The 15,733-nt window shown below is 47.7% G+C and overlaps 1 protein-coding gene across 1 annotated transcript; it reads right to left on the reverse strand.

The window, feature by feature from the left end:
* Window positions 1-758: 758 nt before the first annotated feature.
* LOC143828713 (olfactory receptor 5AR1-like) lies at window positions 759-3,557 on the reverse strand. Its single transcript, XM_077318961.1, has one exon. The coding sequence runs from the start codon at window positions 2,160-2,162 to the stop codon at window positions 1,212-1,214; it is 951 nt and encodes a 316-aa protein (XP_077175076.1). The 5' UTR covers window positions 2,163-3,557; the 3' UTR covers window positions 759-1,211.
* Between the last annotated feature and the right edge of the window lie 12,176 nt (window positions 3,558-15,733).

The raw sequence follows: 15,733 nt of genomic DNA on the forward strand, positions 1-15,733 counted from the left end.
GGTGCCAAAGTCATGCATAAGTGGGGATTTGCCCCACTGGCATGCAAGCACTGGAGCCAGGACAGAAAAGGCCTTTGTCCTGGTTGACAATAGGCACAACTGCCTCAGACCAGGGACTACTAGTAGGTTTCCTTTTGGGAAACCAACTCCTCCTGGGGTATAATGAGAAAGGCGGTCTACCTGTAGAAGCAGTGAGTTGTAGTTGTATTCATGGTACCTACAATGTAATTTTATTAATGCTGTTTTGCTGTTGTAGACATTAAACTTCATGTTAGATGACGTAATTTTTTTTATGTCAGCAAAACCAATCTCAGTGAGCCCACTACTTCTCATCCAGTGCTACTATGTAATCAGTTTGCCCTTGCTTTTGCGCTCGGTAAAGATACAAGAAAAAACCAAAATACATTCCTGAATGATTTGCTTACAAATATGAAGTTTTAATGAACTACAGCCCACTTCCTCAGATGTGATCTATATTGGTATATATGTGTATGTGTGTATAAATATATAATTACAAAATTAGATATATGGGGAGGGATGTGAAATCTTTGTCTGGAGTCCCAAGGAGGCTCTCAGGCTTCAGGTTCCAACATCGCCTTCCTTGTATAACTATACAGTGGTCAAAGAAATCTTGTTCAGAAGCTAGTAACAGTATATCCCTAGAATGAGGAAATAGTTATGCTATCCATGCCGGTGTGTCAAAAGCAAAAATTTATTTTCAAATATTGATTGAAAATATTTTTATACTGCCTTATCTACTTAGATGCAACTTACAATGCAACAGTTTCAAATACACCAAAATATAAACGTCTATTAACAATATTAAGTGCATAGGTTGCCAATAAAGCCACATATACCAAAACAGAGCAATCTCTGCTCTCTGAAATAGAATAGTCTTACATTCCTTCCTGAGTGCAGCAAGTGAACTTGCCCACAGCACTTATCCTGATAAGCCGTTCTGGAAAACAGGACCTAAAACAGAAAAGGCTGTTGACCTAGACATTGGTATACACCCCCCTAAAAGAGAGCACCACAAATAAAATGTTATCTGAAGAATGTAGTTAGTAACTTTTGGGACATAAAATATCTGTACAGGCAGTAAAATACATGCTTAAGTCTTAAAATTCATGAAATAGGCTGAGTAATTGTTGGAGAAGCAAGAAGATGAGTGGGACTAGGGAGCATCATTGTAATCAGCACCAGGTAATTCTTCATAACTTTGGATGCTGAAGAAGGATTTTTGGATTCAGTTTTTTCCTCAGGGCTTTTTTCACCTCCTCGTTCCTCAGACTGTAGATGGCAGGGTTCAGCATGGGGATCACAATGGTGTAGAATACAGACACTATTTTGTCTTGCTCCACTGCCTTAAGCCCTCCAGGCTGAACATACATAAAAGACAGTGTCCCAAAGTACAGCACAATGGCCGTCAAGTGAGAAGCGCAAGTTGAGAATGTCTTCTGTCTTCCTGTGGATGAGCGCATCCTCAAGATAGTGGAAAGGATATAAGCATAGGAGATAAGAACAATAGCTGCATTCAATACCACGTCAAAAGCAGAGACGACAAAGAGTACTGCCTTGGAAATATAGTTATTTGAGCAGGAGAGCCGAAGCAAAGGAGGGATGTCACAGAAATAAGAACTGACTTCATTGGGACCACAGAAAGACAAACTGAATGTACCACTGGTAAGGGCAATGGCAGTCACAACTCCTGCCAGATAACAGCCAGCGAGAAGCTGGAGACAGAGGTCTTTGGTCATGGTGACTGGATAAAGCAGTGGGCTACAGATGGCCACAAAGCGATCATAAGCCATGGCAGCTAAAAGATAGCACTCAGTTGTTGCGAAGATGGCAAAGAACCACATCTGGGTTGCGCATGCATTGTATGAAATTATCTTACTACCTACAAAGAGATCATACAGAAACCTGGGTGTGATGCTAGAAGAACAACAGATATCAGTGAAGGACAAGTTACTGAGGAAAAAATACATTGGGGAGTGTCGGAGGGAATCCGTCTGAATCAGCAAGATCATACCAAGATTTCCTATTAAAGTCAGTAGGTAAATGAGAAGAAAGAACAAGAATAATATTATTTGTAATTCTGATTGTTCTGAGAATCCTAAGAGAATGAATTCAGACACTTGAGTCCAATTTGCCTCCAGCATTCTTTCAGTAGGATTACCCTATAGGAATAAGATCTCAAATCAGAATGGAACATATCAGTATGGAAACATAATAAAATAACAGAGAAAAATAGAAATGATTACAAACGGTGAATTTTGAGGAACGCATAAATATCAGTGTGCAATCTTTAATGAATAAAAAAGTTATTTTTTCACCTTTTGCACATTATATGCTGTGACATTTTACTGTGCCCTTAGTCATTTCATGTATTAGCACAAGAAGTGGCCATTCCAACATTAAATTATATGATGCATACATTCATCTTCAAAGACTCAAACAGATACCAGGACAAACAAATTGGCTGTAAATGGGTACAGTCAGTCAAGATTTTTGTTGATTGTTGAACTATTCTTGTTCATTGCTCTGATGACAATGTAGTCAATATATTTCTGGGTGGAACTACCTTCTAGCAACCTTCTAGCATTGTGTGAAATTTTCTATGAATCCCAGATTAGATCATTGAAAAGCATAACGAAATAAAATTCTTCAACACGTCATTGCAAAGCAGAATGTTTACATATAGATGTGTTTACATGGACCACTTTTGTGTTTTGGCAGTGAACCCAGTATCAATCTTATATGTTGCTAATACAACTATTATGCAGCTGAATTAGATTGATTATCCTGATTTAGAACTACTACTTTATTCTATTTCATGAAAGCTAAAAAGTTAACATGCATTCCTAAACGCCTCTTCTTTAATCTCAATACAATACAATTCAAAAACCTTCAAAAACTATGTTGAAATGCTGTTTATAAAACCCCTCTACCTAATGCCTTACTGTACTACCAGAGGTTCTGATTAAGAGAGACTACATTAAGAAAGGAAAGACCTCTTACTAAATACACAAAGATACTTGTAAAATGGTAGAAGGAGGGGAGCTACAAGTTTGTTGTCTTGAGTCTCAGTTGTAGCAGCAAAGATATATTAAACCAGTAATCTAGGAAAAGCACAAGGTTCATAAGAGATTAGAAGGAAAGAGATGTTCAAACATCCTGAATCTCTGCTTGCTCAAAATTAACATTAACATTTTCAAGGCACAGAAAGTGATTCATTTGAGAAACCTTTGACACAATCCTATGTATTTCAATTTAAAAGCATTGTTTCTCTAAAACCCTGTGTTGGTATGAAGCACTGTATCTTCTGTTAATTAATTCAGTTGACATATTTGACCAAGCACTAAAAATGGAATTACCAAAATCTAGAAGTTCTGCAGTTTTAAGTTACTTAAATTATTGAAGATGAAAGGCTCCCATATTCATTACAAATAAAACACAAAAATAGTTGGAAACATCAACTATTCTTATAGTAAACAATATAGTCTTTCTTCCCTGGTGCTGTTTGCCAAGGTTAGATACAGGATTCCACATGTACAAATGAGTCTCATTGTCCAGTTGTAGTCTTACCTGTGGTGAAGTGGAAATGTATTTATATTGCAATCTGTTTCAAATAGCTATGTGTCTCCACAGTCTTTAAAGAAATGTGAGTGGTGATTGTTGAGGAATAGGAACAAATCTCTAGATGGCTTCTCCCGTGACACACAGACTCAATGGGACATGTAGTGCTTCTTATTAAGATCATATCATGCTCTTTTTCATATAGCCCTTTTAGAAGTTGTATGTATTTCATGCAGGTAAGTTATTTCTTGCCCCTTTGGCCTACTGCAATCTAGAATCATAGAATCATAGAATCATAGAATCATAGAATCATAGAATCATAGAATCATAGAATCATAGAATCATAGAATCATAGAATCATAGAGTTGGAAGGGGCCATACAGGCCATCTAGTCCAACCCCCTGCTCAACGCAGGACTAGCCCTAAGCATCCTAAAGCATCCAAGAAAAGTGTGTATCCAACCTTTGCTTGAAGACTTCCAGTGAGGGGGAGCTCACCACCTCCTTAGGCAGCCTATTCCACTGCTGAACTACTCTGACTGTGAAAAACTTTTTCCTGATATCTAGCCTATATCGTTGTACTTGAAGTTTAAACCCATTACTAGACACAGAGAGTAGGAGAGAAGTACATAGACTGTTGTAATATATCTTAAAATCTGAAATCTACTGTACCGGTTATTAACTTATTGGGTAAGCTGCCCTAAGACCACAAGGAGAGGAGCCGCCAATAAATTGATATATGGATAGATAAATAAATCAAGAAATAACCTGCCTAATATCTAATATATGAGCCTCTTGTGGCGCAGAGTGGTAAGGCAGCGACATGCAGTCTGAAGCTGTCTGTCCATGAGGTTGGGCGTTCAATCCCAGCAGCCAGCTCAAGGTTGACTCAGCCTTCCATCCTTCTGAGGTCGGTAAAATGAGTACCCAGCATGCTGGGGGGTAAACGGTAATGACTGGGGAAGGCACTGGCAAACCACCCCGTATTGAGCCTGCCATGAAAACGCTAGAGGGCGTCACCCCAAGGGTCAGACATGACCCAGTGCTTGCCTTTTAATATCTAATATAAATGTGCCTTTGTCCCATATGAAAGAAAATCAAACAAAAACGATTGATTGTTTCATTTGCTTAGTTCCTCAGATCACATCTAAAGCCTCTGTTATCCAACAAGAACTGCAGTTCCGTTAATTTGGAGAAAGTTCATCTACCGGAAAGTTCATCCACCAGAGCTACTAAAAGTTATCTCTATCCAATACCTAGGACTGAGTTCTTGTTTTTCATTCAATGATAATATGGCCTAGAAACAATGGCAGCTTACCATCACCTCTGCAAACTTGAAAAACTTCTAAAGACCTTAAAAATAAAATTGAAATGTTTCTCCTGTTGCACTTTGTATTAGGTTCAGTCAGAAGCAGTTGATCTAGGCAGCACTAGTAGAATTTCCAGGGGCCCCACAGAGCTGTACAATTAGGGGACCTTCACACTATGATTGTTACAATAAAATCAGAGTCCAATAGCACCTTTAAGGCCACAAAGATTTATTCAAGGCATGAACTTTCGGGTGTAAGCACTCTTCATCAGACTATGTATGTTGTATAGTGGGTTCGATAGGGAATAAGCGAGGCACAGTTGTGCATTACAGCTCTTTTATTTCTTATAGTGATTCCAGGTTGGAAGTAACCATGCTGATTGGGGACTTGCCTGGATAAGCCCCCAAATATATATACATGGGCAGAGGTGGACACACCCTTGGCTGAGCCTTGATTGGATTAGTGGAGCCTGATTAATTGAACTCATTGGACCCTGCGGTTGGGAACCTGGCAGTTAATTGGCTGTCCTTCAGGGCTGCTTAGATCCTGCTCCAGGCACCCAAGCTCATCCCTCTGCTACCTCACATACACAACACCCCTCCCCCCTTAGATAGTCACTCAGGATGTGATGGATGAAGCCCTGTAGATACCTGGGGTTCATGCGGGTCCGTCCTGACTGGCGTGGCTCAGGTGTCGGCATGGGTTGGCTGTTGCCGGGCTGTGCTGCCGCAATCCCGGGGGCTGCTGCCGCATCGGCTATCACTGGCTCTGTCCTGGGCACACTCTGCTTGGCTACCGGACTGCAGGGTTGCTGTACCACATCGGGGGTGGCGTTGGCAGCGGGCCTGGTGGTTGCTTCTTCCAAGTGCATGGGGTGGTCTCGGATGCACACCTGGTCCACGTGTCACCGGAGGTCCCAGCTGTCCTCGCCCTGGACCCCGTAGGACACTGGTCCTGTTGCGTGTGTGACAGTTGCCGGAATCCAGTTGGGATTGTCACTATAGTTCCGGACGTAGACTGGATCATTTGGTGCAAAGACGCGCGGCACAGAGGGACTCTCGTGGCTCCTTGTCCGAGTCTCGTTATGATTGGGGTGTAGGCAATCCAGGAGGGTTCGGAGTCTCTGGCCCATCAGCAGTTTTGCCGGGCTCTTCCTGGTTGCCGAGGATGGTATGGTATGCTGGCGGGCCATGAATTGTGTGAGGCACGTCTGCCAGTTTCCATGTGTGAGCTTGGACAAAGCGTCCTTGGTTGTCCAGGCCATCCATTCGGCCCGCCTGTTTGTCAAGGGATGGAAAGGTGCCAAGGTTACCTGGCCGATCAGGTACTGTTTCAAATATGCCTGGAATTCTGCGGAAGTGAACTGGGCCCCGTTGTCTGAGACGATCGTGTCGGGGAGCCCGTGGGTCGCAAAAAGGTGTTTAAGGCTCTTAATGACCACGGCCGACATCATGGCCATAAATGGAACAACCTCAAGCCATTTAGAGAATGAGTCCCCCACGATCAAGAACATGTGCCCTTGGAATGGCCCAGCAAAGTCAATGTGTAGGTGAGACCAAGGCTTCATGGCTGACTCCCATGTCCCCGGCTGAGTTTACGGCATCTCTGGGCAGCTTTCCTGGCAGGACCAATGTGTGCTGACAGTTCCGTTTGCCTGGTGATGAAAGGTGCATAGTCCACGTCTTGTTTGTCTGCTGGCCATCCCCTCCACACCCAGTTGTGCACTTGGGCAATGAGGCGGTCCTTGGCCGAGTGGGCGGCGATGTCTGCCAAGCGCAGGGGTGGCTGTGGCAGGGATTCAATTAGCAGCACCTCCACAGCAGGGGCCGGGGCCGCGTCAACCTGTGGTAGCGGCAGGCGGCTCAGGACGTCAGCATGCCCAATAGACTTCCCAGGCCAGTGCAAGAGGCTGAAGTTGTAGCCATGCAAGAAAATGGACCATCACAGCATCCATGGTGATACGATCTGGGGCATTTGGTGGTCCATTGTGAAGAGGCCGAGCAGGGGCTTGTGATCTGTGATGATCGTAAACTGGCGGCCGTAGAGGTAGTCGTGGAATTTCTTTATTCCTGTGATGATAGCGAGCGCCTCTTTGTCGATTTGCACGTCGTTTCGCTCAGCTGGGGACAATGTCTGTGAATATGACACTGGAGCCTTGCAGCCATTGGGCAGGCGGTGGCTTAGAACGGCGCCGATCCCATTTTGCAAGGCGTCACAGGCCAAATCAACTGGCTGCATCTCGTCGAAATGTGCCAGTACACTGTTGGATGTGAGGAAATGCTTGACTGAATAGAAAGCAGCCTTCTGTTTGGGACCCCAGACCCGGGGAGCGTCTTCTTGTCGAGGAGCCTGTGCAGAGGCTCTGCAATGGTGGCCTTGTTGGGCAGGAACGAGTGGTAAAAGTTCAGGAGGCCCAGGAACGCTTGGAAGTCGTGTTTGGTTTTCGGTGGCGGTGCGTTCTGGATTGCCTTCACCTTGTCCTTGGTTGGGTGAACTCCTGCCGCATCAATGAGGAACCCGAGGAACTCCACCTCGGGAATGCCCAGATGGCATTTCCCTCACCTCACCTTCAGCCTGGCCGCGGTGAAATGACGCAGGACCTCCTTGAGCCGGCTGGCGAGTTCCAGGACTGTGCTCCCTGCCAGGAGGACGTCATCAAAATGCGGAATCACCCCCGGAATTCCCTTGAGGAGATCTTCCATCAGGTTCTGGAAGATTCCAGGGGCGACGCTGACCCCGAACTGTAGGCGCTTGACTCTAAATGCCCCTCGGTGGGTAATGATTGTCTGGGTCTCTGCTGCTGCCCTGTAGATGGGCAGTTGTTGATAGGCTTGAGCCAAGTCAAGTTTGGCCTGCCAGCGATGCCAGGAGATGGCTGATTACTGGCACTGGGTACGCGTGTTGCTGTAGTGCCTTTTTCAGAGTACATATGTAGTCTGCACAGATGCGTATGTCCCCATTCAGCTTGATGGGGGTCACGATCAGGGTTTCCCAATGTGCATTCGGAACAGGCTCCAGAACGCCTTGCACCAGGAGCTTGTTCAGATCTGCATCAATGCAGGGCTTCAGGGCGAACGGGACCCGCCGAGCCTTGAGGTGAATGGGTGCCACCTGGGGATCGAGGGCCAATGAGATTGATGGCCCAGTGTAGCGGTTGAGCAATGCATCAAAAACAGTCAGGAACTCCCCACAGAGGTCCTCTAGAGACATGGTCTGGAGCCTATGGACTTGATGAATTCCACCTTGTGATTTTCAGCAGCTTGACCCAATCTAGTCTCAAAAGGCTGGTGCGTTCCCCTTCCACAATGACTAAGGGCAACTTCCCTGCAAAGTCCCAGAAACACACGTGGAAGTCCCCCACACCCTTGATCAGCACCCATCCTCCCATTTAGTCCTTGACGATATAGCCCAAGGGGCAGAGAGGGGAGGCCCCATTCGGGCAAAGACGCTTGAAGGTCATGCTCGAGATTATTGAGAGCGATGACCCTGTGTCCAGTTCCATGGTACAAGGGTTCAATGGTTCTATGCATAACCCCAGCCATATCTTCTCCTTGGGTCCATTCCGTGTGGAGTTCAATATGAAGAAGAAGAAGAGTTGGTTCTTATATGCCGCTTTTCCCTACCCGAAGGAGGCTCAAAGTGGCTTACAGTCGCCTTCCCATTCCTCTCCCCACAACAGACACCCTGTGGGGTGGGTGAGGCTGAGAGAGCGCTGATATCACTGCCCGGTCAGAACAGTTTTATCAGTGCCATGGCGAGCCCAAGGTCACCCAGCTGGTTGCATGTGGGGGAGTGCAGAATCGAACCTGGCATGCCAGATTAGAAGTCCGCACTCCTAACCACTACACCAAACTGGCTCTCTGATGGTACGGGTACTGTTGGTCTTGAGGTGACGCTGGCAGCTGGCCATCTCATGCTGACCTCTGTTGCCTTGGGCCACCCTCAGTTGGTGGTAGGTGTCCTCGCATGCCATCGGGTGGGATGTGGAATCCAGCTGTGAATGGCACACCCAGGTGATGTGCCCCTTCTTTCTGCAGACTCGGCAGTGTGTGGGGGCCTGCACAGGCAGCGTAGGGCCTCGTTGGGGGTGCTGGATGGTAGTACGGTCAGACCTCGTTGTAGTCCACCTCGGCCTCCTCATCCCCATCATCCTCGCTCAGGTCCTCATGGTGGCCGGCGGTTGTAGGCTGCGCCGCTGGTGGGCGCCTTGATGCCTCGTGGCCTCAGACGGCCCTGGTTAGCGGCCTCAGCATTGGTGGCGTCTTCCAGCATGTCTTTGAAGGTTAGCCCCTCTTTCTAAACATCCGACACTGAGTGGCCTCGGCCTGGAGGCTGCACACAAAACCATCCCGATGCGCTTCCTCGAGATCGGAAAACTGGCAGTCTCGGGGAAGGTTGCGGAGTGCGGCGGTGAATTCAGCAATTGTCTCTCCTTCTCGCTGTCCTCGCTGGTAGAAGACATGCTGGCACGTGATCTCCCCTGGCTGTGGGTCATAGTTGTCTTGGAGATGGCGAAGGATCTCATCCAGGTTCATGGTGTCCACATCATCGGGTGCGAAGAGGATCTGTGCTAAGTCAAATGTGGCAGCCCCGCACATGCTCAGGAACACTGCTCGTCTCCTTGCTGCATCGGTGATGCCGTTGTCCGTGAGGAAGTTGTGGAAGCACTTTTCATAGCTTCGCCATCGGTTGGGGCGGCTGGAGTCGAATGGCTCAATCTGCCCTAAATCAGCCATACTGCGGCGTGCGTCCTCTCTGCTTGCTGGCCTGGCTCGAGCAATTTCAGCTGGCGGATGGTCCCCCCTTCAGATGGCTTGGCACCACTACAGTGGCTCGCAACGCAGGTTGGGTGCTGCTGGGCTCAAGCTTTCAGCTGGCAGCGGGCTCCCCTTGGATGGTGGGGCTCTGTCCAGGTGCGTGCAGGAGCTACTTCGCTTTCCTTAGAATCCCACCTTCATATAAGGATACGGTCATACTCAAGGCCATCTACAGGGAATAGATAAGTTAAGGTGCCCTAGCAGGGATCTATTGGAACCAGTGGGGGGCAAGGTTGTGAGAACCCCCTCGAGGCGGGATCTGACCAGGCCCTAGCCCGCTGGTGAAATAGGACTGCTGGCTTGCAGAGGTAAGGTTAGGGAGGGAGGTTAAGGTGAGTTCAATGGGTGGAATTGGGTTGGGGGGCTAGGGTGGGATATTTCAGTGCGACCTAGTAGTATTAGGGCAGCTAGTTAGCTGAGGGTTTGTTCCCCTGAGAGTATGATTGGAGGGGTACTGCCACGAGGGGGGACCCAAGTTGGGGCCGGGATCTCATCCATAATGGGTCAAGGGCGATATGGCTGGGGGAGGAGGTTAGACAAGAGAAGGTCAGAGAGCACTTGTGCTAGTCCTTGGGGCAAGCCGTGGTTACACGGCAGACGCCCGAGGCGTGCTCGCTGCCCTTCTAACCTCTGTCCCATCCCGGCCCCAGACATCGGGGGAGTGGAGTGTGTCGGTATTGGGTTGGACTCGGCCGAGAGCTTGGCCATCTGGTTGGTATACCGTCTGCCCAACGCGTGACCAGATGTCCTGCCGAGCCTGCTGGAGGCGGTGGCCGCCTGGGCCTTGCAGTACTCCAGGCGTATAATCTTGGGGAACTTCAATGTCCATGTGGACGTGTTGCCCCCAGGACTTGGCTTGGACCTAGTGTTGGCCATGGCAATGCTGGGGCTCTCGCAATTTATTGCCAGACCCACCCATCAGGCCGGCCACACCCTCGACCTGATCTTTGAGGCAGGGATAGAGGTGGTTCTGGATACGGCTTTGGCCGAACCATGGTCAGACCATTACGGCCCTGCGGGCTTGGATCAAGACTCCGCCCCCTCCCCAGTTGGGCGGCGGGTGCATTTTTGCCCGCTCAAGGAGACTCATGGATCCAATTGGTTTCCAGAATGCTCTGCGGGACCCGAAACCTCCCGGCATCTCGCTAGCGGCCATGGTGGAGGACTGGCAGTCCCGCCTGTCGGCTGTCATAGACAAGATTGCTCCTAGACGTCTTCTCTGCCCTCGACTCAAATGGGCACCCTGGTACACTGGGGAGCTCCGGGAGAAGAAGAGGGAATTGTGATGACTAGAGTGAGTGTGGCGGAAGGCTCGTGACGAGGCTACAAGAACATCTCATCGCATGTTTATGAGGGCATATGAGATGGCAGTGAAAGCGGCTAAACGTGACTTCTTTGCTGCGGAAATTGCATCTGCTAGCTCTCGCGCAGCTCAACTATTTAGGGTTGTTAGATCTCTTACCGCCCTGGAAGATGGGTGCCAAAATAGTAGGAATTTGACCATCAGCTGTGAGGCATTTGCGAGCCATTTTGCGGATAAAGTCTTGTCGCTCCGCCACTCCCTTCCTGCTACAGTTAATACAGTTAATGAACTGGAGGCCCGTTGGCCGCCTTTGGAGGTAACGTTTGATGGCTTCAGGTGGCTCTCTTTATCCGAAGTGGACGGGTTGCTGGGGAGGATGAGGGCAACCACCTGCCCCCTTGATCCCTGTCCGTCTTGGCTCCTTAAGGGGAGGGATGGACGGATAGGTGAGCAGCTCAGGGATATTGTTAACTGCTCTCTCCAGTCGGGGGAGTTCCCTGAAATGCTGAAGGAGGCGATGGTGTGCCCTCTCCTCAAGAAGCCATCTCTGGACCCGCATGACCCTGCAAGCTACCGCCCAGTAGCACATTTAGCATTCCTGGGTAAGGTGGTGGAAAGGGCTGCGGTGGACCAGCTCCTAGCGTTCCTGGAAGATACTTCGGTGCTCGATCCATACCAGTCTGGCTTCCGCCCTGGTCATGGGGTAGAGACTGTGTTGGTCTCCTTGTTGGATGACCTCCGTCTCCAGCTTGACCGAGGTGGCTCTGCTGTGCTAGTTCTTTTAGATCTGTCGGCCGCGTTTGACGTGGTCGATCATGAGCTGCTAGCGAGCCGCCTCACCGGTACGGGGATAAGGGGTACAGCGTTACACTGGATACGCTCCTTCCTCCAAAACCAGACACAGAGGGTAGCCATAGGAGAGGAAGTATCGGGCCCTTACCGGCTCCCTTGTGGGGTCCCACAGGGCTCGTTGCACTCTTCTACATTATTTAACATCTTTATGCGCCCTCTGGCTCAACTGGTACGGAGTTATGGGCTGGGTTGCCACCAGTACGCTGATGACACCCAGCTCTTTCTCCTCATGGATGGCCACCCGGACTCCCCCCCCCAGATCCATTTGCCAGATGTTTGGAATCCGTAGCTGGATGGCTAGAGCAGAGTCGCCTGAAACTCAACCCCTCCAAGACGGAGGTCCTGTGGTTGGGCCGTAGGGGGGCAGATCAGGAAGCGCGCTTACCCTTTCTGGCCGGGACTCAACTTAATATTGCGTCTCAGGCCAGGAATTTAGGGGTGACCATTGATGCCTCACTAACACTCGAGGCACAGGTTAAACAGGTAGCTAGCCAGGCATTTTTCTATCTTCGCCAAGCTCGGCTACTAGCGCCCTATCTGTCCTCCAAACACCTGGCCACAGTGATCCATGCGACGGTCACCTCCAGATTAGATTTCTGTAACTCGCTCTACACTGGCCTGCCTCTGGGCTTGATCCAGAAACTGCATCTCATCCAAAATGCGACTGCTAGAGTCCTCACAGCTACACTGTGGAGGGCTCACTTCCAGCCAGTTCTGAGGCAGCTGCACTGGTTACCGGTTGCCTTCCAGATCATATTCAAGGTTTTGGTTTTGACCTTCAATGCCATCCGTGGTTTAGGCCCAGCATATATGAGGGACCGCCTTTCACCCTATATCCCCTGCAGGGCTTTACGCTCTGCGGGGGCTAACCTATTGGTCGTTCCCGGCCCCAAGGAAACCTGCCTGGTCTCGACCAGGGCCAGGACCTTCTCGGTCCTGGCCCCAACCTGGTGGAATGAGCTCCCGGAAGAGCTGAGGGCCCTGTGGGAATTACCAGCATTCCGCAAGGCCTGTAAGATGGAGCTCTTGCGCCAGGCTTATAGCTGAGGCTGGGCGGTAAGAAGATCAGCCTCCCCCTCACAAACTGGCGGTAGAGAGTGTCACCCCCCCCCCTCCTGTAGTTGAGGATGCGGAGACTAAATGAGTAAGATTAAGCCATCATTGTTGCCACTATTGTAAATTTATTGGAACTTATTGTTATTTTATGGTTTTTAGGGAATGGGGTTATGTAAGCCGCCTCGAGTCTTCGGGGGGAGGCAGGGTATAAATACAACAACAACAACAACAACAACAACAACAACAACAACAACAATAATAATAATAAGAAATCATCACCAGTGTTGTATAGTGGGTTTGATGGGGAATAAGCGAGGCACAGTCATGTATTACAGCTCTTTTATAGTGATTCCAGGTTGAAAGTAACCATGCTGACTGGGGACTTGCCTGGACAAGCCCCCAAATATATACATATGGGCAGAGGTGGACACACCCTTGGTTGAGTCTTGATTGGATTAGTGGAGCCTGGTTGATTTAAACTCATTGGAACCTGCGGTTGGGAACCTGGCAGTTCATTGGTAGTCCTTCGGGGCTGCTTTGATCCTGCTCCAGACCCCAAGCTCAGCCCCTGCTATCTCGCATACACAACAATGTATTTCATAAGTGTGAAGGTCCCCTTAGATATGTATTTTTACTTAATTTATATACTACACTCTCAGTGAGCCAATTCAGGGTGGTGTACATCATTCAAAAACATATATCAATAATACAATTCAAACAATTTGCGGCTTGGCTTAAATCGAGTGCACTATTGATGCAATGCGTGGGGATACACAGGGAAGGGGAGAGGAGCCCAGGACACACGTGCTACTAAGGCAGTGTGGCATCCTGGGATTCACTGAGAGGGGGCAGGCACAGGCAGAATGGAGCACCTCGTGCCTTGCCTGCCCTCTTTGGCCTGGACGTGGATGAGATTCCCACCCAGCCAGTTTGGTGGGGGGGTATGCCCTTCATGGCCTACTCCACAGGTAAAGGGACCTCTTCAAAGAGGTGGCAGCTGTGAGCGGGTGCCAAGCCTGGATGGGCGAGGCACAGATTTCACAGAGCCAGGTGACCCTGGATGGGTCCAGAAGAGGTTTCCACCTCCTCTGGCATCCAGGGTGGGACACTTCCCTGGATAGGAAGGGCAGCAGTTTGGGTACCCGCATTCCTGGATGGGAATTGGGGTGGAAGGGGTTCCAGCCACTGCCAGGGAAAATAGGGCAGTCAGCTGACTGCTCTGGCTCCTAACCCTCTGCCATACCAACCCTCTCAGGGTTGTTGTTAATAAAGTTGTGGCCTCTTTCACACTAGCATGTTGTGAGTGCATTTATTAGCCCGGGACTCCCATTATGCAAGTCAATTCAATAAAATCAAACATTTTAAACTAGCCAACATTTTAAAACCATATCAAACATCAACATTTCCATTTTGGAATCACCTTCAGTTCTCCCAGAACTAGTTTTAAGTCTGGGGACATTTTTACTAGGGGACTAGAATATGTTACTGGCTCCCTCTTACAGGCCATGCAGAACATTACAAGCTCCACTAGGATGGGCTCTGGGAGTTCATTCCACCAGAGTCATGGCTGACTCTTCATGTTTATAAATATTCCATGATTGTTTTATAGTTGTTTATTATATTAATTTATTGTCATTTATACATAAATGTTATGTTACTGTTATTGTGTGTCATTTACACTTTCAAGACATTGTTCAATGAGTCTATAATACTCCTTTAGGTGTTTATTTTGTTTTGTTAGGAATGTAACCTTTTTATTATTACAGATTAAAATGACAACTTGTTACTGAGATACTGGAACCCAATATCTCAGTGGAACCCAATATCTCAGTAACAAAGTGGAAAACTAGGAAGGAAAATGAAGGAGGAGCTACTGACTGTGTCCAAAATCTTGAAGCTGAATACTTTCTTTCACAAGCAATGTAGTGACACTCCAGAACTTGAACCTGCAGTGGGATCTATTCATCCTTCCATGACAGCTGTTCAGATCAATATAACTTTGAACAAAACTGAGAAAAAGATACCTCCCGTTCCCAAGTATGACAACACTGAGAATTTGAAAGAAACTGAAACAATGGTACAAGGCAGAATAGAAAAAAAGTTACAACAGTAACTACTGTGTCAAAAGATGTGAAAGTAAATTATTAGAACAAAAGTATATTTTTCATTGATCTAAGAGATTAGCCTTCAAAATTAGATGAAAATGTAAAATAATATTGGATTATAAAAAAAAAAAAACAGTATTGTCAAAATGTTAACTGAGACTTAATTTCTTCCAGAAGGCACTATGAAAGTGAGAATAGAATGAGATTTTGATAGTAGTTTTACTTTACTATGGGTCACAAACTTATATATGTTAAACAGGAAAGAAGCTGGCTCCATTGCTCATTAAACTAAGCTTTTGCTTTCCTTGCACAGTTATGAGTCTGAAGTCACAAATAAATTTTTCAAGGAAAGTTTTGATGACTTGAAGAATGACAACATTGTGCTAACTCAACATGAAGAAAGTATTTTGCAGAAGAAAAAATGGTTTTTTTGATTCTGCACTTGTCGATCAGATGAAAAATGAACAACCATACTGGCAAAAAGTGCTTGAGTTTGCAGTAAACATTGTAAAGTTTTTAGCAATTCCTTTGAAGTGAGGGAGCTATTGGTTTGCAGAATGGTTATTACCATGGACTGTTAGAGCTGCTGGCTAAGTTTGACCCCTTCCTATTTGAGCACATAAACACTCATGGGAACAATGGAACGGGGAAAGAAGGGGGGGAGCATGTGATGAAGCAGCCATGTCCCTATTAGATTGGCATCCATGCTCTG

Source organism: Paroedura picta, chromosome 2, assembly GCF_049243985.1.
Source record: "Paroedura picta isolate Pp20150507F chromosome 2, Ppicta_v3.0, whole genome shotgun sequence".
Lineage (NCBI taxonomy): Eukaryota > Metazoa > Chordata > Lepidosauria > Squamata > Gekkonidae > Paroedura > Paroedura picta.